The sequence below is a fragment of the Antechinus flavipes genome, chromosome 1 (genome assembly GCF_016432865.1).
Source record: "Antechinus flavipes isolate AdamAnt ecotype Samford, QLD, Australia chromosome 1, AdamAnt_v2, whole genome shotgun sequence".
NCBI lineage: Eukaryota > Metazoa > Chordata > Mammalia > Dasyuromorphia > Dasyuridae > Antechinus > Antechinus flavipes.
In genome coordinates, this window is record NC_067398.1 from 427,724,384 (window position 1) to 427,746,841 (window position 22,458).

The 22,458-nt window shown below is 36.3% G+C and overlaps 1 protein-coding gene across 1 annotated transcript in view; it reads left to right on the forward strand.

Moving 5' to 3' along the window:
• The window catches only part of CDH20 (cadherin 20), a 286,461-nt gene extending 266,464 nt beyond the window's left edge, over window positions 1-19,997 (forward strand). Inside the window, exons 11-13 of the mRNA XM_051969897.1 lie at window positions 264-381; window positions 8,196-8,447; window positions 18,466-19,997. Of these exons, the coding sequence (XP_051825857.1) occupies window positions 264-381; window positions 8,196-8,447; window positions 18,466-18,971 (876 nt within the window). The 3' untranslated portion in view covers window positions 18,972-19,997. The remainder of the gene's footprint in view (window positions 1-263; window positions 382-8,195; window positions 8,448-18,465) is intronic.
• Window positions 19,998-22,458: the final 2,461 nt, after the last annotated feature.

Sequence of the window (22,458 nt, forward strand, 5' to 3'; positions counted from 1 at the left end):
GTTCTGTGCCCATGGCTGCGATTCTTCAGAGTAAACTTCAAACAAGCTGTTTAATTTGCTTTTTGCCAACTGCAAACAAAACCATAGTTCCCTCATGTTCTTGGTGAATGTTGTGCTGGGGGTGGGAGTGGGGTGTTAGTTATTCATTTTTTGACTTAATAAAGTACTTATTGGAAAGCAAGAATGCTGGGTTTTCATGGATTGTAAAAGTTTTTCAATTGTCTCTAGCTGCTTCACTCGGTTTCCTTCTTATCCTCCTATAGCTGATTCAGACGGTGAGTGCAATAGACCAGGATGACCCGCAAGATGGTCAGCACTTCTACTACAGCTTGGCTCCTGAGGCAGCTAACAACCCCAACTTCACCCTTAGGGACAATCAAGGTAATGAGAGTGGCCACAGATTGTTAACTATGGCGATGCTCATTTTGTGAGTTGGGCTGGTGATGCTTTCCATTTCAGCGCTATTTCCAGTAACACCAAATGATACCTGCTGATTAGAGAAGACTTCAGGTCACGTGGATGTGCCCATTTTTCTCTAAAGCATGTTTCCCAGCTATAAGGGAATGCATATTTCCCAGCAGCTCCAAGTTTCCCCCTGATGGGCCTGCTGCAGATTTGTACATCTGAAGCTAAGCGAGACTTACTATTAATTCATAAAGCTTTGCTCAAAGGTAGGAGAAATGCCCCTTGAGCTCGTATAGGGTAAAGAATCTGGCTGTTCTTTTGACAACTAGAACCTCTTTAAGTTTCTCCACAGGGCATCAGGGATGAAGCATCTTCCCCTCTGGCTCCAAACATTCCTTTCATTTCTCTGGCTGTGATTCTTCTTTACTATTCTGTCAATGTGGTAAAAGAGTTTAGGGAAAGTGGAAGAAAATGAGCTGAAAAGGAAAATAAGCAAAGCCAAAAAGGAGCATTTGTATGACAGGAACCAAAGGAGAAGGAGAAATAGTAAAAAGATCTTGGAAAAATATTGAAGAAAAGCAGAAAAAAATAGTTAAAGATAAAGATAAAACCACCACAGTTTTCTCTTTTCTCTTTGCCTAGTAAGTTCAGCACTAGATAAAACAGTAGATGTAGTCAGGAAGACTTGAGTTCAAATACAGACTTAAACTATGATCATCATTATTGTTGTTATTATTATTATTATTAAATTTTCCATTGAAAGGTAATTAGGTAAAACAGTGGATAAAATGCATGGCCCAGAATCAGGAATTTGTAAGTTCAAATCTAGCCTTAAATATTAGCTGTTTGAGACCCTGGGTAAGTCAGGGTTTGCCTCATAAAATAAGCTGGAGAAGGAAATGGCAAACTTTTCCAGTGTCTTTGCTAAGAAAACTCCAAATGGAGTCATGAAGAATCAAACATGACTGAAAATGACTAAACAAAAATCCTTATATTATAAATGAGAATACCAAGACTAAGAGAGGATACATGATTTGCCCAAGTTCACATAGTTAACTAAATTCTAACTAAATTTCTGTGCCAAAACCTTGGCTCATTGTTTATCCTCTCTCAATCCCAAACACCTTATCTGAAAAGTGGGGATAATTATAGCACCTACTTGACAGGATTATTCTAATGATCAAATATGATACTATTTCAAAGGGCTTTGCAAACCTTAAAACACTATATAAATGTTAGGTATTATTATTATTAAAATACTTATCTCATTGAAAAATTATCAATAGGCTACTTCAATTTATCTGGACATCTTATGGAGTCTTATTACCTTTTGATCTACTCCTAAACTGAAAAAACCTAATTAACATTTTTGATACTCTAAAATATTAAAACTATGTAGCCATTAAAATTTAATATAAAATTTAAATCCATAATTCTTGGTTTCTTTATTATCCATTTAATAGAATTAGATGAGTCATGCAGTGCTGGCAGTATAATATGTAATAAAGAAGGCAGCTGAGTGTGAATCAGGAAGATCTCAGTTCAAATTCTAACTCAGAAACTTATTCTAGGATGCTAAGTGATTTAATTTCTTTATGCTTCATTTTCTTCATCTGTACAAGGAGGCATGTGGACTAGGTATTCTCTAAGGTTCCTTTCAGCTCTCTTTCAATTTCATCAGAGCTGACATTTATATAATATTTGAAAATTTTCTAAGTGTTATACATTGTAGTATTTGATCCTTCCATCTCTGAAAAGGGTTTACAATTATTATTACCACTAGCTTTTCAGATAAGACAAACTATGACTTGGCTATGGTCACATAGATAATAAAGGTTGTAGGTAGATGCTAGCTTAGCCACTCACCTTCAAGAGGCAAGTAGGTGGCTCATGAATAGACTTGGATTCAGGAAATCTGAATTCAGATATTTACTAACCATGAAATTCTGGCTAAATCACTTAACCCTTATTTAACCCTTAACTTAGCACTTACTTGTCTCATTTTCTTCATCTATAAAATGAAGAGGTTGGATGTGATGATCTTTAAGGTCTTTTTTTTTGGCTCTAAAATTGTTTGTGTATATTATTCTTCCAACCATGCAAATATTCTGCTACTGTTGATAATTATAGGATTTATAAATAGGAAGTATGTATGTGTGTGTGTGTGTGTGTGTGTTCCCTTTACTTTATTCAGGTTATATATTCTCAATTTATAGTCTTACAGGGCTGCCTAGAACACTAATAGGTTAAATAATTTACCCAGAGTCTCACAGCCAGGTCTTTGTTGATCCCAGGTCTTCCTGCCTTTGAGAATAATTCTCTATCCAACAAAGGCATGAAAATTCTCAGAATTCATTTTGTAAAAATCTTTATATGTATACATACACATATGTATATGTATATGTGTGTATATATATATATATATATATATATACACACACACACACACATACATATGCAAACACACACATACACACACATATATACACATATATACTCCAGTGGGGAAAAAAAGTGAAAACATAATAGTATTTTCATGATAACATAACAGCTTTTCCTTTTCCATTACCTTAACTCAGGACACAAACAGATGGATAGCAGATATAGCATCTAGTCACCACAATCCAAGAATCATGGAGTTGGGGATAACCTAGAACCCGATAAGGAAATAGGGGAAACTTCAGTGTTTATCATTTAGGATCACCGAAGGACTGTGACTAATAAGCTAGAACCACCACTAGAGTGGAAATACACATCTCTAAATTTCAAAATCTCCTCAGAAAAAACTGCAGCTTCTTACTGAATTATGGTTCAGTCTAAAAAAGAACAACAATTTAACTAGTTTTTGTTTAGAATAATGTGTATTTATAGAGTTCTTCCATTAAATAGAGCCTGCTTTCAATAAGAAATCCAATATTTAATATGAGAAAACAAAATATTATTCAACATAATACAATGAAAAAATTACTCGCTTTGAAATCAGAGAATTTCAGGTTCAAACCCCACTTCTGAGGCTACTATCTGTATAACTTTGAGTAAATCATTAATATCTCTGGACATCAGTTCCTAACCTAAAAAATGAAGGGTTTGGACAAACTAGTCTCTACAATCCCTTCTACTTCCAAGTCTATGAATCTATAAATAGCATCCCCTTCTACCAATTTATGCTAACCTCTTTTTAATGTAGTCTTGTTTTCTTCATATCATCAGTGCTGTAGGAAGCACATATGTAATGTCATTATTATAGGGAATTCCAAGTTGAAGAAATTCCCTTTACTTATTCAGGTTATATATATATATCTCACTTTACAGTCTTATAGGGCTGTCTAGAACACTAAGATGTTAAGTAATTTACCCAGAGACTTAACAGCCAAGATTCGTTGATCCCAAGTCTTCCTGCTTTTGAGACCAACTGTCTAACTAACAAAAGCATGAAAATTCTCCAGAATTCATTTTGTAAAAATCTTAGGAAAAAGTGGATACTAATAAGTATTTAATACTCATAGGAGAGACCTTGATCTAGGTCGGTCTCTCTCTCTCTCTCTCTCTCTCTCTCTCTCTCTCTCTCTCTCTCTCTCTCTCTCTCTGTCTCTCTCTCTCTCTCTCTCTCTCTCTCTCTCTCTCTCTCTCTCTCTCTCTCTCTCTCTCACACACACACACACACACACACACTGTTTTTAGATCTAACTCTACTTTTTAAAAATGATCGTGAATTTATTGTGAAAATCATAATGCATAGATACTAGATTTGGGATCAGGGGTAGAACAGAATTAGATAGTCTTTGTTTTCAGAACAACTATTGTGCAACTAACAGGTAGATTCCCATTCAACATTATTTTGCTTAGTTTTTTCAAACTCTCTTTAATCTTTCCTGCTACAAAGGTTGATCTCACAGTACCAAATCTCTAATATCAAGATTACTTTTTTTAGGTTTCCTCATTTTGGTCATAGAATCACTGTGATAACTTAATGGGAAAGTCATCAAAAACCTTAATCTGAAATAGCTATATTCTATCACCGTTGACATTTTGTTGGTCAGAAATTATTTTCCATTTATCTATTTTATAGGGAATCTTACTTACAAAAATAGCCCTTGACACCTCACAAGTAGTTTTTGGAAAGAAAATCATAGAAAAGAATTTTTAAAACTATTAATTTCTGGCAAAGCATATCACAATCTATCAGATAGCCACACAGGAGTGACTGTACACTTTTTTTTCACACTGATATTTGATATGATACCTACATAGAGAAAAAAAAATGTTGCAAAATATTGGGTCCAAGATTTCTTCTGAGTTACTTTGGGTCCCTTTCCAATATCAATTTTTGGAGCCAACACCCATATATGAAAGGCTACTAAAGCAGGATAGCTAGGAAAGGAAATGATTAATTCCTTGAAACAGTCCCAGAAACACCAGTCAGCAATTTTCAACAAAAAGCATAAACTTTTGCTGTCTTCCCATGCCAATTTTCTCTACAAGTACATTTTATTGTAGAATTCTTAGAAAAAGATCTGAGACTCCCAAATCTACACTATGTTTGTGAAAGGATATTATACTCAAAAAAAATGCAAATCTCTGATCATGTTGCTACTCTGCTCAACAAATTCCAGAAGTTCTCTAGTGACTCTATGATCAAATAGAAGCTTATCTCTCTTACCTTTAAAGCTCTGTATGATCCAGCCCCAACCTAACTTTCCAACTTTATTATACAATGCTCCTCTTTACTACAGTCTAACTCTAGTCAAACTGCCCTCTCTGCTGTGCTCACACACAATAATCTCTCATCTCCACAAAATAATCTCAATCTCACACATAAATCTCTGTTGTGCTGGTTGTCTTCCTAACCTGGAACATATTTATATATCACATCTGTCTTTGGGAACAACAGCATTGAATGATACAAAAAATATAGAAAAGATGCAATACCTGTTCTCATTGAAATAGTACGCTAGTCAGGAAGAAAGATATAAATATCAATAACTATGATATATATAAAACATTTCATGATAAATGCCACATTTAACCACATTGATTTGTCAGGAAACTTTTCCCACTGAGCTAAATACTCTTAGAAATATTATTTCATTTGATTTTCACAATAACCCTTCAAGGTAGGTGCTGTTATTATCTTTGTCTAACAGTTGAAGACACCATGAAATATTGTATATTGGAGGAAATGATTGAGCAATTTTAGATGAAAATATACCAATGTTCTATCAAATCTATGATGATGTGTATTCCCTCCAATAATGAAGATAACAGCCCATTGATTCTGGCCCAATTTGAGGGATAACCATAAAATTTTTCACATGCAGTTGCCATAGAAGCCCTTCCCACATGACTCAAGCTCTTAAGAAAGTAATCATCTGCTCATTAGGTATCTCTTGCTTTCACTAATTGCCCCTCCTAGTCTTGTCATTCATTTTTCAAATGCCATCCTTTATATATATTCTTATGTGAATTCCTCATTCTTTTTTTTACAATCCCTACTGCCTTTTGAGTGATCTTCAACTTTAAGTTTCAGACTCATATTCCACAATGGAAAAGAATACAGTATTCAAAAGATGGTTCTTTATCTCAGAGAGATGACTGGGACTATTGAGAGAACCATGAAATTTTCCAAAGGCAATCCAGACTGCTTTGCTCTTCATGGCCAGTTCTAGGACCAGTTTATTGACCTTTTTCAGTATCTATAATATAAATGTATTTATGTATGTATATGTATATATATATATATATATAAAATCTATACTATATGCATGTATTTATATGCACCTATAGAAATAGATAAACATATTTATAGTTATACAGATATTAACAAATGAGTTCTAATGACTGTCCATTCAACTACAAATTTTAGTCTAGACCAAGGGTTAGCAAACTATAAGATAAAGTCAAATAAGTGATTAAATAGATAGATGGATAGATAGGTAGATAGATAGATAGACAGAAATTTTGTTAGACTGATTAGCTACTAGAATCTTTCAGCATCACGATTAATATGTTCTAATGTATTTCTTTCAAACACTTCCCCTCCTCAAATCTATTTGTTTTTTTCAAAAAGTGAAACTATTCTCTAGTTTAGACATACCTGGAGAATACTGAAAATATGGAAAAATTATTAAGAACATCATGTTGCATATAATTTAAACCTATATTGGAAGGAAAAAAATTGATTAACTTATACTATATAGTTCCTGTAGCTAATATATAGTTTTCAAATGATGACCTCACAAAAGCTAACTTTTTATCTAAAATTTTAACATTAATGATTTAGCAACCTATTTATCTTTCCATACCATTTTCTTATGTGAATCACAAAACTATGTAGAAGGGAGATATATCTTTTGTTTTTATATTATTTAGATATCCCCCTATATATCTTCCCCAGTCCCTTCAGGAGTGTCATCCTTTTTAATCAAATGATCTTTAAAAAAGGAATAAAAAGAAAGTTTATCAAAACTAACTTATAGGAAAAAAAAGTCTGACATTATATGCAATGTACTACAACTCTTACCCCCATTTTATTGATAAGGAAACTGAAGACATATAGCTAGTAAAGTCCAAGGTGAGATTTGAGAACTCTTTCTTGACTTCAGGATCACCTCTTTCTACTACATCAAGAGTTCTTAATCTGGATTCCATAAATTCAGGTTTTAATATGTTTTCATATATTTCAATAAAATTGGTTCCCCTTGTAATTCTATATGGTTTATATTAGGTATTTACAAACATTATTTTGAAAAAATATTCCTAGCTTTCATATGGCTGCCCAAGAGGGCCCATGAGATAAAAAGACCTGAATTTTAACAAGATCAATTCATGGGGTGAGGAGGGGAAGAGGAGGAAGAGGAGGAAGGGGAAGAAGGAGAGGAAGGGAGAAAGGAGAGGAAGGGAAAAAGGAGAGGAAGAAGAGGAAGGAAAAGAAGGAAAGAAAGGAGAGAAAGGAGAGGAAGGAGAGGAAGGAGAGGAAGGAGAGGAAGGAGAGGAAGGGAGGGAAAGTCTTGAGCTACCAATCAAGATCAAATATCCCCCAAATTTGATCTCTAAATCTGTTTCCAAGTTAATGGCATCCCTACCACTAATCCACTCATGGGAAAGTGTCAGTAGTTTATGACTAGGGAATTTCAAATAAGCTTCTGCTAAAAGAACACCCTTTTCCAAAGATACCCAAATTTGATGGTTGCCTTTGAGAGGACAAAAAAGAAAATAGTAAAGAACAGGATCTCGAATCCAGCTGGAATGTGACAGAAATAAGCAGTCTGCCATAATCACCAGGGTTGCTCACTGAGGTCTCTTTAGCCTCTTTGTTTTTTCTTTCTTTCTGTTTTTTTTTTTTTTTTTAACTTCAGGCTCAAAGCAGCCGTAAGGCCTTGAAAAGCTGCTGAGTAGGAATAAACAGGGACCAGAGTTGCCCTTGATTGTTCACTTCTGTCTGGCTTTCCCAAGACACTTTGGTGAGATCTGAAAGCTGACAGTTAGCCCTGGGCGGTTTATGTCACAAAGGAAAGGACACTCTCCTGAAAGGGCCCTGCCTCCCAGGTCTCAATGTTCTGCCTGGGAGCAAGTAAAAATCAGACAGGGAAACAGAGGCCAAACGCTGATGCATGCAAAACGAGGGAGAGCACGCACGGGAACATCGCAGAGGCTTGTCTTCTTGTCACTCTTCTCTCTTCTTTCTTCCCTCATCAGAAAAGTTGAATTCACTTGTTTGTGCATCTTCTCCCGACCTTTTTTCTTCTCTCTCTACCTCCCCAAATCATTTTTTTTTCTTTTCCCTACGTCAGACAATACTGCCCGGATTCTTACCAGGAGATCTGGCTTTAGACAGCAGGAACAGAATGTCTTTTACCTCCCCATCCTGATTGCAGACAATGGAAGGCCCATGCTGAGCAGCACGGGCACACTGACAGTCCAAGTGTGCAGCTGTGATGATGAGGGGGATGTGATGTCCTGCAGTGCCGAGGCCTACATGCTCCCGGTCAGCCTGAGCAGAGGGGCCCTCATCGCCATCCTGGCCTGCATCTTTGTGCTCCTAGGTAAGTGGTAGCTGTCCCGAGTAACGAGTGCTAACTTTGGAAATCTTAATTAATGCTTTATATAAATCATAGTGCCAAGCCTGAAGTCAGGAAGATTCAGCTGCCTTAGGTTTGTTCTGTCTCTGGATTTGTGAAATGATTTGTCAAATGTTTCAAAACTAGTGAGTGGGAGGGCAAGGACTAGAGATGTCTCCATCTCCCCGACTTCCACTGGATTTACCACTTGCTGAGTGTGGGTTTTTCCAAAAAGTATATATTATAATGGAAAGGACCTTGAACTTGAGTTCAAAACTCATTGAAGAAACTTACCAAGTGGGTGATGATGGACAAATAGGTCAAACTCTCTGAGCATCAGCTTCCATATCTGTTAAATGGTGATAATGATAGTACCTGCTTCAATGGCTTGTTGTAAGGACCAAACAAAATAATGTCTAAAAAGGCCTCTGCAAACCTTAATATGCTCTATAAATGTCAGGTGGGGTTATTGGGCAGGGATAGTGCTCAGTTTTGTTTTATCCATCAACCTGTCAATCAATTGAAAGATATTTCTTAAGCACCTGCTATGGAAGTACCTGATACTGTTTTAAGAGCTGAAACCATTGGAACTCTCAAAGAGTTTCCATTTTGATGAGGGAGAAAATAAGAATAGGTAAATAGAGATAGCATAAATAGAAAGTGAATAAATATACATATATAAAAAATAATGTAATACAACACCAGTTGTAAAACTTTTTTGGCACTTAGAGAATATGTGGGCACTCATATGGCAAAAATATGGTAATGGCGACAGCTGCTTTGAATGATGTGTTCATTATAAGGTCAACAGAAAAGCCAAAGAAAATAAAACTACCAGATCAAATTCCTAATACCTGTGCATGAAAACAAAAAACAAACAAATTTTAAAAACCTGATCTAGATTCAAGAGGCAGGTGGGAACCTCAGAGGCTTATTATTACCCAATCTTTCGCTAACAATAATTGATATCAAGCCATTTCTGGACAACTGAAATGTGCCCAGCTGGACTCACTGATATCAGTTAGAGCTATATCAAGTGTATCCTGGCCCTCTCTCCCCCATATATTTCCAGCTCATTTCTGACATTGTCATGGAAACTGGAACTCAGTGTGAATTAACCATTAAGCTATAGAAGCCAAAGTCAGTCTTACAAGTATCCCTATTAATTTTGCTGTTTGCCAGCAAGACATAGAATATAAGAGTTAAGAAATTAAGAATGAGTATCCTACAGAAGGCAGGGAAGAAGATAACAGGGGGTGTGAGCAGACAACAATGTTTATCTACTGAGAAGTTTTAAAGACCAGATTGGCTCATAGAGCTAGAACTTTAGAGGCTAACTGATTCAGTCCCCTAATTTTTTTCTTTAAAAGATGAGGAAATTAGGACACAGTGGGATGAAGTGATTTATTTAAAGTTACAGAAAATGTTCATGGCAGATCTGAGGTTTAAAGCGAGGCCTTTTGACCCAGAGCCTGTGCTTACCTTTCTGTGCCTCACTGTATCTTAAGAAGCTTTTAAGGAGAGAGGATGGACTGGTCATTCACAAGAAGCAAGAAATGACATTGTACCCAGGGTTCTCCACTAGTATTCCCATACTATTAAGAGAAAGGAGGAAGGCTCCTAGCACATTGAGTGAATCCCCTATGGTAGACTTCTGGAGGACATAGACAAGGGACATACAGCATAAACAGACATAGCTAAGTTGTAGCAGATATCATCAGAGGGCACATCCAATTTAATGAGATCACAATTCCAAATCCATTTGAGTATTTAAGGCAGTAAAGTGATGCAGTAAGGCAAATTTGTCTTTGGCAGTCATTTCAATTTATTTCAAATCTAAAGTATATATTGAGCTTATTCTACATATTGGGCACTAGAATAAGTAAAGAAGTCTACAAAGATGTCTAGGGTAGTCCCTATTCTGAAGTAGATTCTCCTCTTGTTTCCCCTTTTTGTATTTTGTACTGCTCCTCCCTCACGACTGATAGGAACCTACTTCCCCAAATACTCTGTCTTCTTTGGACCTCCCCCTCCTACTTTATTTTTCCCTCTTTTTTCCCTATCAAAACCTACCTGTTCTGAATCCTAATCCTGCAGGAATCAGCTAACAATTGCTAATGATTGATAATCAATCAATCAATAAGCATTTATTCAGCAACTCAATGAGTTATTTCTCCCAGGAATATGTGTACCTTAAGAGAAAAAAAAGCCCTAATGCTAGGTAGAATTTAAGGCATCGCTAAAAGTTCAAAGGAGATATTTAAGGCCTTTCTACTCCTGTCAAATTTTACCATTGGCCAGACTTTCTTTATGGAGACAGACTTGTAGGATTACTTATGGACTTATTTCTCTGAATTTGTTTCCTCTTCTTAAAAATGAAGATAACATTTGAGTTATGTGAAATAGATAACATAAATTTTCCTCGATTGGCTTTCTAAAAATCTAAATCTGATCCTGAAAATAAGAGCATGTCTGTAATACATAAAGATTCTCATAACTAAAAATCAAATAATTTTCATACTCAGCTTGGAGAGAAGATTGAAGGCAACTATAATAGTTTACAAGTGAATTTTTGAAGGGGGAGGAAATCACAAAAATGGTTATTTAGATAATATTAAACATGCAAATAGTCACTTGCTAATGCTGTTAGTAGAAATCCAAGGTGTAGATGGATATGTTAGGTTTCCCATTGTCCCAATAGAAATGAAGGGAAAAAAAGGTTTCTCCTTCTTGATGAAAACACTGAAAAGTAGCAGGGAGAGGTGTACAGAATTTCAGAGTTGAAAGAGATCTTAGTGGCCCATCTAGTCCAACCGAGCCACACCTGAAAAATAATCCTTTCTGCAAAATGTAAAAAGAATTCCTACCCACAAAACACTAATATTCTGATGGCATAAGTCAACACATAGAAAGAAGGCAGAAAGGGCAGGGGGGGATATTTCCTTGGGGGCAAAGATGCTAGTGGGGCTTATCTGAAGACCTCAAGAAAGGTACTTATCAAAGCATCCCACTTCACATTTAGATAGCTCTACTACTGAGGAAATTTTCCCTCTATCAAGCATAATTCTACTTCTCTACTTCTATTCATTGTTATGCCCTTTGGGAAAAAAAATTGATATCACCTTTCTTTTAATAAATATTTGAAAATAACTCCCATAAGTATACTTCTCTCCAAATTGAATATTTCTATTTTTTTTAAAGGGCAATTAGGTACTTACTAGCTGTGTGACTCTAGATAAGTCACTTAACTTTATTCTCCTCAATTTCCTCATCTGTCAAATTAGAGAAGGACCATTCTAGTATCTGTGCCAAGAAAAGCCCAAATGGAATCACAAAGAGTCAGACACAAGTGAAAAAATGGCTAAACAAATAATAGTTTCAGTTTCCTCATTTTTAAAATAAAGGGGTTGGATTCAATGTCCTCTAAGGTCCCTTCTAGACTTATTTATATGATCCTATGAATTTAATCCTCAGTATGAGCTCCAAGGATCTTTAGAAATCAAGCTTCTTTTACATGGGTGAAAACTGTGGCCTACAGAGATTAAATAATTTTACTGGATTCATACATCTGCCAATGTTAGAAGAATCTTATGAATCTTAGTCCTGTATTCTTTCTGTCACACCATGTGATTTTCCAAATAACCTTTAGAGATCTGAAAAATACTAGAGCCAGAAAAATTGCCTCTGAGGTTTAGTCCTCATCTATAAAAAGAAGTTTGACTCAATGACCCCTTCGCTCCCTTTCAATTCCAACTTTATTTAGTCTTTGATTCCTCTGGTTTCCTATTACTGGAAAGAGAGATGAAGAGAATCTTATTGCAATTCCTAAAATATCCATTGGATGGCACGAGGAGCACTCAGGTAGCCGAATGTCACAAACAGAAGGAATGAAAAGCTATTTACCCTCAGCTGAGAACCCAAACTGCCAACCTTCACTCCCCCAAAAAGGGCTTCTGGGAACCTTGTTCACATTCTTTTAAGAAACTTCATATTTCACGCATTAGTTATTTCAGCCAAATAGGCTCTCTATAATTGCTTCAACCCGACCCACAAAAGAAGCTGCCTATGCAAGGAATAGAGTTCAAGAGCCAGCATTTCAGTGCACAGAAAGCCCCCAAGAGGCTCCAGAAGCAGCAGGTCACAGGTGGCATGGAAGCTGATGGCAATCAGCCCTGCCCCTTCAGATTGATCTTATTTTCCACTCTTCTGAGCTGCACCTCATTACCAGGAAGGTTTCCATCCATTTCACTGAGACATTCCTACAGACCTAGTGAGGAAAGGGTCACATCAGATTTGCTGAGGCAGCTCTCCACTTTAAGATGGGAACTTATGGGAAGGCCTTAAAATTATGTGCAGCTGATTTTGGCCACTATACAGAAAACCTGGTTATTGTGATTTTCAGCGCATCATTTGGAGCTTGAGAAGCAGTATAACATAGGAGATGATGCATTTGATTTAGAATCAGGAAGATCTGAATTTAAATTCATATAAATTCTGTCTATAAGTGCCTTAGGAGCAGATAGTGCCTTTTGCCTTCCTTTGTATATCCAGTGCTTAGCACAATGAGTCCCACACAAAAGGCACTTAATAAATGTTTATTGTCTGATTCACTGGCACAGAGGCCCTTTCTAAGTTACTTGGTCTCTCAGTGCCATAAATAACTAAGATTTCAAGCTGCAGAATAGTAGTTGATCTCCAATGGAAGAGAAAGTTTCTTCCCTATTTTGATGAAATCAGAAGTCTACAACACTCAGTACTCATAATTTGATTCAAATCACCTAAATATTATGAAAGTTTAATGACTTTAATGGAGCATGTTTGAAGATAGTAGATATTGGGTTTGAATACCTAATAAGATTAATAGGGATTTACCCTAAAGATGAGTAGCTTTCTAAGAAGGAGAGGAAAGGGGACAAAGAGTGAATGGTGCAGATCTAGAAAGCTTGTTTTTAGGCCTGAGATAAATTGGGCTATGGACATTGTTACCTTCAATATTTACTCTCAGAGCCTGACAAGATTAATACCTATTATTATCCTGCCCAACCTTATTTTCCATTATTTCTTAGCAGCTAACTTTCATTCAACTCAGGCCAGACTTCTCACAGACCTACAAATACACCTCAAGCATTCCCACTTACATAACAATGCTCTTGTGTTCCTCTTACCAGGAACAGCCTCTGTTCTTCCCCTTAAAAAGATGCAAACCCTACTACATTTCTGTCAATACCTATCTGGAAGGCTACCTCTCTCTTAAAGCCTTTTTTCAAAGTCCGTATGAATCACTCCCTTCTCAGATCTCCAGCTACACTTCTAGGTGCTTAGAGACAGGGGGGACAAAGTGAATAGATCCTAAGATTCAAGTTTGAATCCTTACTAGTTATATAATCCTATATCTCACATAAACTTTATGAACCTCATTTTCCTTAAATGTAAAATGAGGATAATATTAGAATCTACCTCACATGGTTATTTGAGGATCGCATGAAATAATCTATGTAAGCACTTTGTGCACTTTGCAATAGTCAAGTTATTATTATCAAACCATTGAACATTTGACCTGCTATCCTGTAGTGTTCGCTGGTGGTTTCATGTTTCATTTTCTTCTTTGTACTTAGACCACAAATTTCCTTCCTCAATCCTCTCTGTCAGTTGACACACAAGCCCCTCGAGGGCAAGAACTAAACTTTATAATTCTTTTCTCCCCACATTGTAGCAATGCTGATGGCATAGTCGGAATCCAACAAATATATGCTGTCTAAATGATCGATTTTAAAGTACATTGAAAATGTTAGGTATTTTCAGCATTACTTGGCATTTACAAACTCTAGTTCATATTTCAAGTTCTTTAAAGTCATTTTTGTGTATTTTTAGTCAATCCTTAATCTCTTGCTGTGCATATGACCACACTCTGTGTTTTACCACTGGATAAATTATAATCTGACTTTCAAGGGTTGTCAAGCTGTCACTGTTCACCAGCTCCAACAAAACACACACACACACACACACACACACACACACACAAAATCAATAGAAGTCTTCAACACACTTTCCAGAAAATGTCTTCAGTCACAGAGATAAACAGCTCAATGGGATTATCTCTATCTCGCCTTTAAACCCCACTGAACATGTTCTGGAAAGAATATATTTCTTGGGATAAAATATTATCCAAACCTGCAAGGACAGATCTTAAAAGTGTGGTACTTAGTTACTAACATGATCATTTTTTTTTCAGTTCTCATTTTCTCTATTTTTCTTATACTCAATTGGATATTCCTTCCCTCCTTGACATAATTTACCTTTCTTGCTGCATGCCTTTCCAAGGATGATGGATTATTTAAAGAACAAAGATTGTTTCTATGTTCCACCTTTTTTTTTTTTTTAAGAGAAACTACTAGACATTTTGGGCTTCTCTGTTATGCATTATTCCGTAAGGTATGTGAGTATAAGAAATGTTTTTGAGTGATTTTCAAATTTAAATAGTTCATAAACAAGAAATATCAAAAAAGCCCATGAACATATGTGTGTGTGTATACTTTCTCTTCCATACTACCTCTCATGTATATATTTTGCTATATCAAAGCTCTTTGATTTCATCAATATGCATTCTCCTTCTACCAAAACAAAGGGAAAGACAGAAGTGATAGGCAGAGAGATAGAGGGAGAAAAGGAGAGAAGGACAGGAACAAGAACAGGGAGATGGGTCAAGAGAAATGAGAAAGTACTTGTTTGAATCCTACCCATAATATTTACTATGTATAATTTACCTATTTTTAGACCTAATTTCATTAATCAATAAAATGATGATACTGATTCTTCTGCTGCTAATCTGAGAGATTTTAGGTTATAGGCAGAAGACAAAGGGACAACGCTAAGCTTCACAAATATTTTATAATTTGATCCTCACAAAAACCCTGGGAGATACGTGTCATTATTATCCTTATTTTACAATTGAGGAAACAAAGGCAGATAGAGGTAAAGTGATTTGCCCATAGTCATATAGCTACTAAATATTTGAGGCCAGTTTTAAATTCAAGTTTTTTTGACTACAGACATAGCACTCTACTCACTGCACCAATGAGCACATTAATCAATAAAAAGTATTATAAATTATGTAATTACATTTATATTCAAATATGTTAATATATGTAAATATAATAGAGCCTGATTCTTAACATTGATATTAAGAGAGATGGATATTGTTAGCATATGTCTAACAATCAGTGAGCATTTATTAAATACCTGCCTCATGCCAGGTACTGGGAATAAAAAGATGAAGCAGTCCTCTCCTCAAGGATCTTTCATTTTAATGTGGAAGACAACATGTACATATATAGTTAGGTAGAAAATAAGACACAAGATAACTTGGAGACCTGGGAAAGCCCTCTTATTAGAGAAGGCTTGACCCAAAACTTTTAAAGGAAGCCAGAAATTCAAAGAGTCCTTAAGTGAAGAGGAAAAGCATTCTAGTTATGGGAAAGTACAAAGCAAATACAAAGATGTATGGCATATGGATTGTGTGAGAGGAACAGTGAGTAAACAGCATGTTTGACTATGTAGAATATGGGAGGAAGTAATAGGTAAGAGGAATAGTAATGTAGGAAAGAGACAATTTGTGAAAAGCTCCAAATGCCAAATAAAGGAGTTTATGGTTAATTCTAGAAGTAATAATGAGCCACTACAATTCAATTATCAGTAATAGGCAGGTTTTCACTTCAGAAAAATCACTTAGGCAGTTTTGTGGGAAATAGACTGGAGTGGACAGAGAGTTGAACAATTAGGAATGTATTGCAAAAATGCAGGCAAGAGGTGAAAAGAGCCTGAAATAAAGTGATGACTATATGAGTAGAGTAGAGATTTATGAAAATTTAGAGATAGCAACAACAAGGTTTAGCAACTGAGTGTATATATGGAGTAACTGAGTACGAGGCATTGAGAACACTAGGGTTGTAATTGAGTAATTAAACAGATGGCGAGGCCCTTTATAAACTGGGAAGTTAGGAAAAGAGATGAATTGGGGGTGGGATGGATATAAGTTCTGACTTAGGTATGTTGAGTTTGAAATGTCGTTAGGTATATAAATTTAGGAGTCATTTGTATTGTTATTTTTTTTTAATTCATTTAAAACAAATACAAAAAGAAAAAAAGAACATTTCTATGTACAAAGCAGAACATAAAAGAATTCAATTTAAAACAATAAAATTCCACTTTGAGAAATCCTTTTTTGTTCTCTTTTTTCTCCCTTACTCCCTCCTATATATGCACACATACACATACATCTATAAACACACACACATATGAATGCGCATGTGTATATACACATACACACACAAACACACACAAATACATCCATATATAAGACCATACCATGCATATTTCTATTTGTCATCTCTTTCTCTGGAGGTAGATAGTATTTTTTCATAGGTCCACGTCTTTCCATAGTTTTCTAAATTAACCAGATCATGCTTTCTTATATCACAACAGTGTTCCAACACAATCATATACCACAACTAGTTTAGCCATTCCCTAATTGAAGAGCACCTATCATTTTAGCCAATCTGATAGGGGTAAAAGGAGATATCTCCTCAAAGTTTTTAATTTGCTTTTTAGAGCATTTTTATATGATTGCATATAGTTTTAATTTCTTCAAAAAACTGGCTGTTTGTATCCTTTGACCGTTTATCAATCAGGATTGTTGTTATTCAGTCATTTCAGTCATGTCTGACTCTTCATGATCCCATTTGGGGTTTTCTTGGCAAAGATACTAAAGTCATTTACCATTTTCTCCTCCAGCTTATTTTAAAGATGAGGAAACTGAATCAGAGTTAAGTGACTTGCTCAGGGTCACAAAGCTAGCAAGTATCTGAGGTCAGATTCAAACTTATTAAGATGAGTATTCCTGACTCCAGGCCTGGCACCCTCTCCACTGCACCCCTACTAAGTAGGCACTTAGTAGCTAAGATCATTGAATCCATCAAATATGAAGAGGTGATGAAGTTAATTCCTTAATGGAACACAAACTGGTTAGTTTGACTATGACACAAAATATGTGATGCATAATAATATAAAATAAGTCTAAGCCCAGTTTGTGAAGAGTTTTAAATACAAAAGTGAGGAATATAGAGAGTCCTATAGGGAAATGATACCCACTGAAGATTTTTGAGTAGAGTGGCGTGTAGTCAGTCCTGTTTTTAAGAAGATTAACACTGGCAACTGTGTGGGAGATAGATTACAGAGGGGATAGACTGGAAGCAAGGATACCAATTAGAAGCTTTCAATAGCCCAGATGAGAAGTGTTGAGGACATAAACTGGGGAAATAATATTATAAGTAAAGTGGACAAATGCAATAGACCATCTAGGTAGAATTGACATTTGCAACTGATTATACAGGGAAAGGAAAAGGAGAGGGAAGAATCAAGGATGATTCCTTGTTATGAAACTTAATGACTGAAGGATGATAATGCAATCAATTGAAACAAACAAATTTAGAGAAGTTCTAGAGAAAAATGGTAAGTTTTGTTTGGGCCCTATTTAGTTTGATTTGCCTATGGGACAACAGGTGAAGACATCCAATGTCAGATTCCCATCTACAGAATCTTTGACAAACTGTTGCTTGAATATTTCTAGGGAAAGAGAACTGATCACAATAATTTAACTGTTGATTAATTTGGATAGGTGCTAGGGGTTATAACCTCCCTGGTGCTAGATACTTCAGTTCTTACAGTTTAAGATCATATTAACTTTTTAGCTTCCATGAAACACTATTGATACATAATGTACATGCAATCATTTAAAGTCCCCAGACCTTCTTCATATGGAATACCATTAAGCTAGGTCTTCTCTTATCTCTATTTTAATGCTTGATATTTTTTTTTAGCCTAAGAGCAAAACTTAAAGAAGATAAAACTTCAGAGATAAATGAGATGCTATTTTGAACTATTATCTCAGTCTATTGAGATCCCTTTGGATCCTGATTCTGTTGGCCACTCTGTTTGCCTTTCACAGTTCTGGTGTTGCTTATCTTATCCATGAGGCGGCATAGGAAGCAGCCCTACATCATTGATGATGAGGAGAACATACATGAGAACATTGTCCGCTACGATGATGAAGGAGGTGGGGAGGAAGACACAGAGGCCTTTGACATAGCAGCCATGTGGAATCCGCGGGAGGCACAGACAGGGGCAGCAGCCAAGATGAGGCAGGACATGCTGCCCGAGATTGAGAGCCTGTCTCGATATGTGCCTCAGACATGCACCATGGACAGCAACGTCCACAGCTATGTGCTAGCCAAGCTCTATGAAGCTGACATGGATCTGTGGGCCCCTCCCTTTGACTCCCTCCAGACGTACATGTTTGAGGGGGATGGCTCTGTGGCAGGGTCCCTGAGCTCCTTACAGTCAGTCACTTCAGACTCAGACCAGAGCTATGATTTTCTAACAGACTGGGGACCACGTTTCCGAAAGCTGGCAGAAATGTATGGTGTTACGGAAGGCAATGGGCCACTGTGGTAACAAATTGATGGGGGAGAGGGACCCACAATGTTCCCACAATGCAGTGCACGTCCAAATACAGATCCATTCTCATCAGATGTTTCTGTGAACATGGGTATGGTCTTCTAAAATAGCAATACTGTGCTGGAGAGTGAGAACGGGGGAGGGGAGGGGGAAAACAGTTCTCTGAATCAGCTTTACTTGGTTAAATTAAGTAATTGAAAGGTAAAACAAAAGAGATGGGGGAAGGGGACTATCCTTTTTTATGGCTGTATTTAAATCTTTGGCATCCAATTGCTATGGCATTATAGGGTTTCCTTTCACTGCAGAACTTTGCTGCCTGGATCATAAAGAAGCTTATGGACACAGATATTAATCCTCAGCTCAAAAGGGGAGGGTGGGGGGGAGTTAAATAGCCAGCAGAGATATGGCCATACTTCCACATTCATTTTATTTTATTTTCCAGTTAGGGATTTTACTGGCTCACCAAACCACAGAAATCAACCCGCACAAAAGAAAACAAGAAACTGAAGTCTCGGTATTTTTGTGTGAAATGAATCTTACTTGTTCTGGGATTTGTGAAATTCTTAAAACAAACAAACACCCTTTTAAGACAAGGTTAGGCTTCTATCTGCCTTGCATGAGGACAGGGGCTGGGGCAGGGAGGGAGAGGGAAGAGATGTTGACTTTGTGCTCAAGTTGAATGGCTGAAGCAAGAGTCATTGGCATTATTAGTAATCCGTTCCTGAAATGTTAGCCTATGTTTATTCTCCTCTCAGCTCTTTAACTGTGGTACTGCTAAACTGATCAGAATGAAACCAGAAAAGAAATCTGCCTCTTTTGCACTGTAGATGTCTCTTCCACGTGCCCAATGTGAAGATTAGATGTTATGAAAGAAAGCCAAATAAGAAAGGTATCTGATAATTACATGGGTTAGAGGGCTTTCCTAATCTGTGTGAGATCAAGCCGAGGGATGTTTACATACTGTAGATAACCTACTTGAACAAATACAGTATTATAGAAGAATAAATGGATGTAAGAAAATTACATGTATAAGTTTTGTATATTTGTTAATAATTTTGGTAATAAATATGAGTACTGCATCACAGTACCTTAGCACTTCTTTTAATAAAAGTTAAATAGAAGGGAAAGTCTGGTGGAAATTCATTGTTTAGACTGTAAGTAAGGAAACATCATCTTGAATGACTTTGATTTATTATATGTCCCTTGGGAAAATGAAAGATACCAAGTCTGGTTAAGATAATGATGAAGAAATTTAAAAGTATTCATTCTAGTTCTGCCTGAAAGTCCTTGGGTGGCCTTGACTTAGATTGCTGTTCTGAGATCATTCTATTGATTCCCTTATCTTAATAAGGGAATGCACAAGGTATGGGCCTTATAAATTAAATAATGGGTTTGGCCCCACATTTTCCATTTCATGGGTAGATAGGCACAATCAGTCCATCAGTAAGCATTTATTAAGCATCTGCCATGTGACAGTCATTGTGCTAGGTGCTAGGGATTCAAAGAAAATAAATAAATAATTCTTGCCCTCAAGTAGCTGACTTTCTATTGTCCCATTCAAGTAAATGGTTGAGCAAAATACTTTCCTCCCCTATTAATCCAAAATTTCTTTCACCCAAAGTCCCATGTGAGTGTCCTCTTTTAGACTATGATATCCCTTCCTCTTCCACATTAGTATGTTTTGGCTCTATGATATATTACTAACAGTTATGTGGCAGCTCTTATATAGTAAGAATTTAATATTTGGTGAGTGGGAGTGAATCACAGATAGCAAGTAGTAAGTGAAATTCCTTGGGTTTTGTGGAATCTTTTTATTAAATTCTGTCCTTTCTCTCCAAAGTTTAAAGTTCACCATACATCTGTAGAATCTGAGTTCTGAGTTGTTTTTTAAGGAGTAAAGATACTCTTGCCAAAATTAATTCTTTTCCTCTCATCAGTCCTTCCATATTTATGAAATGGTTGGCCACAGAGAGGGAAATGTTAATGGTCAAGCTATGGACATGAGGAAATTTAATTTATCTATACAAGGACCAAACCCAAGATATTTTTACCTCAATAGCATGTATTGCTAATTAATCTGACTAGATTTCAACTCACTTCATGCCAACTATTCCCACTACCAAAAGTCAAAACAAAAGGAGAAAAAATGAATGATGGGTAAGTGTGCTGTCTAATGCCTTGATTGTGTCTACTATATTCACATATGCACATACATAAACACACAGTAAGAACCTTTAAAATGTTGGTTGATTTACCAACCTCTTAGCTTTTTATTTATTTAAGTCCAATCCCTTGTTGACAGCCAGGCACACACTCTCATGGTGGCCAAACTACCTCTGAATCCTCTATGCAAGTATGGGAAGGCTTTAAAAAGTATCAGTGGTATGCTGCCTTGCTAGCTGCTTTGGCATCCTATAAGCATCATTCTCACAGCACCAGGCAGGATGAAAGAATGAATGCAGATAGCTGAAAAGAGATAACCTTTCATTTATGTAACTTAGAGTATATATGTGGACCTATCACACAGAGGTCATAGAGATTGAAGAGAGGGCCATCCTAGCTTAAGAAAGCGTTGAGCCCAAGCAAAATCTTGGGCAAACCCACAAAAGGACAGTTCACAAAAGGGACAGATTGATACCCTCCTTGACTTAATGCAGAAAATGAGCTCTGTAAACTGAATTCCCCTTTTCAACCCTGTTCTCAATGTACAATCAGCTGCAAAATGAAAGAATTAACCTACAGATCAAGCAAGCAGTATGTTTTCCCTGTGCCTCTCATAGTTCATATCTCTGGTTACAAAAGGAACTGATAAAGGTGATATAACAAACTGAGTTTTTTTTTTTTTCCTTGACAGTTTGGTACAGAATAAAACTCCCTAATCCTAATTACTATTCCTCACTGGCTAATAGAAAAGTTCAAAAAGTCATTTTTTTAGCATTCAAATCAAGAATTAACCAGAGATTCAAAACAATTTCTCTTTTCATTTTTATCTAAGATTTGTTGGGACCTTGGATAAATTATCAGTTTGTTAATGAAGATGGTTGTACTATTATGGATGGTAACTGACCTTTGTATAGCTTATTTAAAGTACTTTACATGCATTACCCAAATGATCCTCATAAAAGCTTTGTGATGAATGTTAGGACAGATATTATTTCCTCTGTTTTACAAATGAAGTCCAGGGAGGTTAAATACTTTTGCTTGAAGTACAAAAGCTTACTAGCTTATGAAGTAACTGAAATCCTTAAACAAAAGGCATTAAATGAGGATTCCAGGAGCTGACACAGTGCCTGACACAGTGCTTAATACTTGCTGATTGACTGGTCATAATATCATAGATTCAGAACTGGCCAATGCCTTAGAGATCATTTCATCCTGCCCAATCATTTTTTCAGATGTAGAAACCAAGTCTCAGAATGCTTTGATAACATGCCCAGGATCATACAAAGGTAAAGAGAAAGAACCAGGGTTTAATAACAGGTCT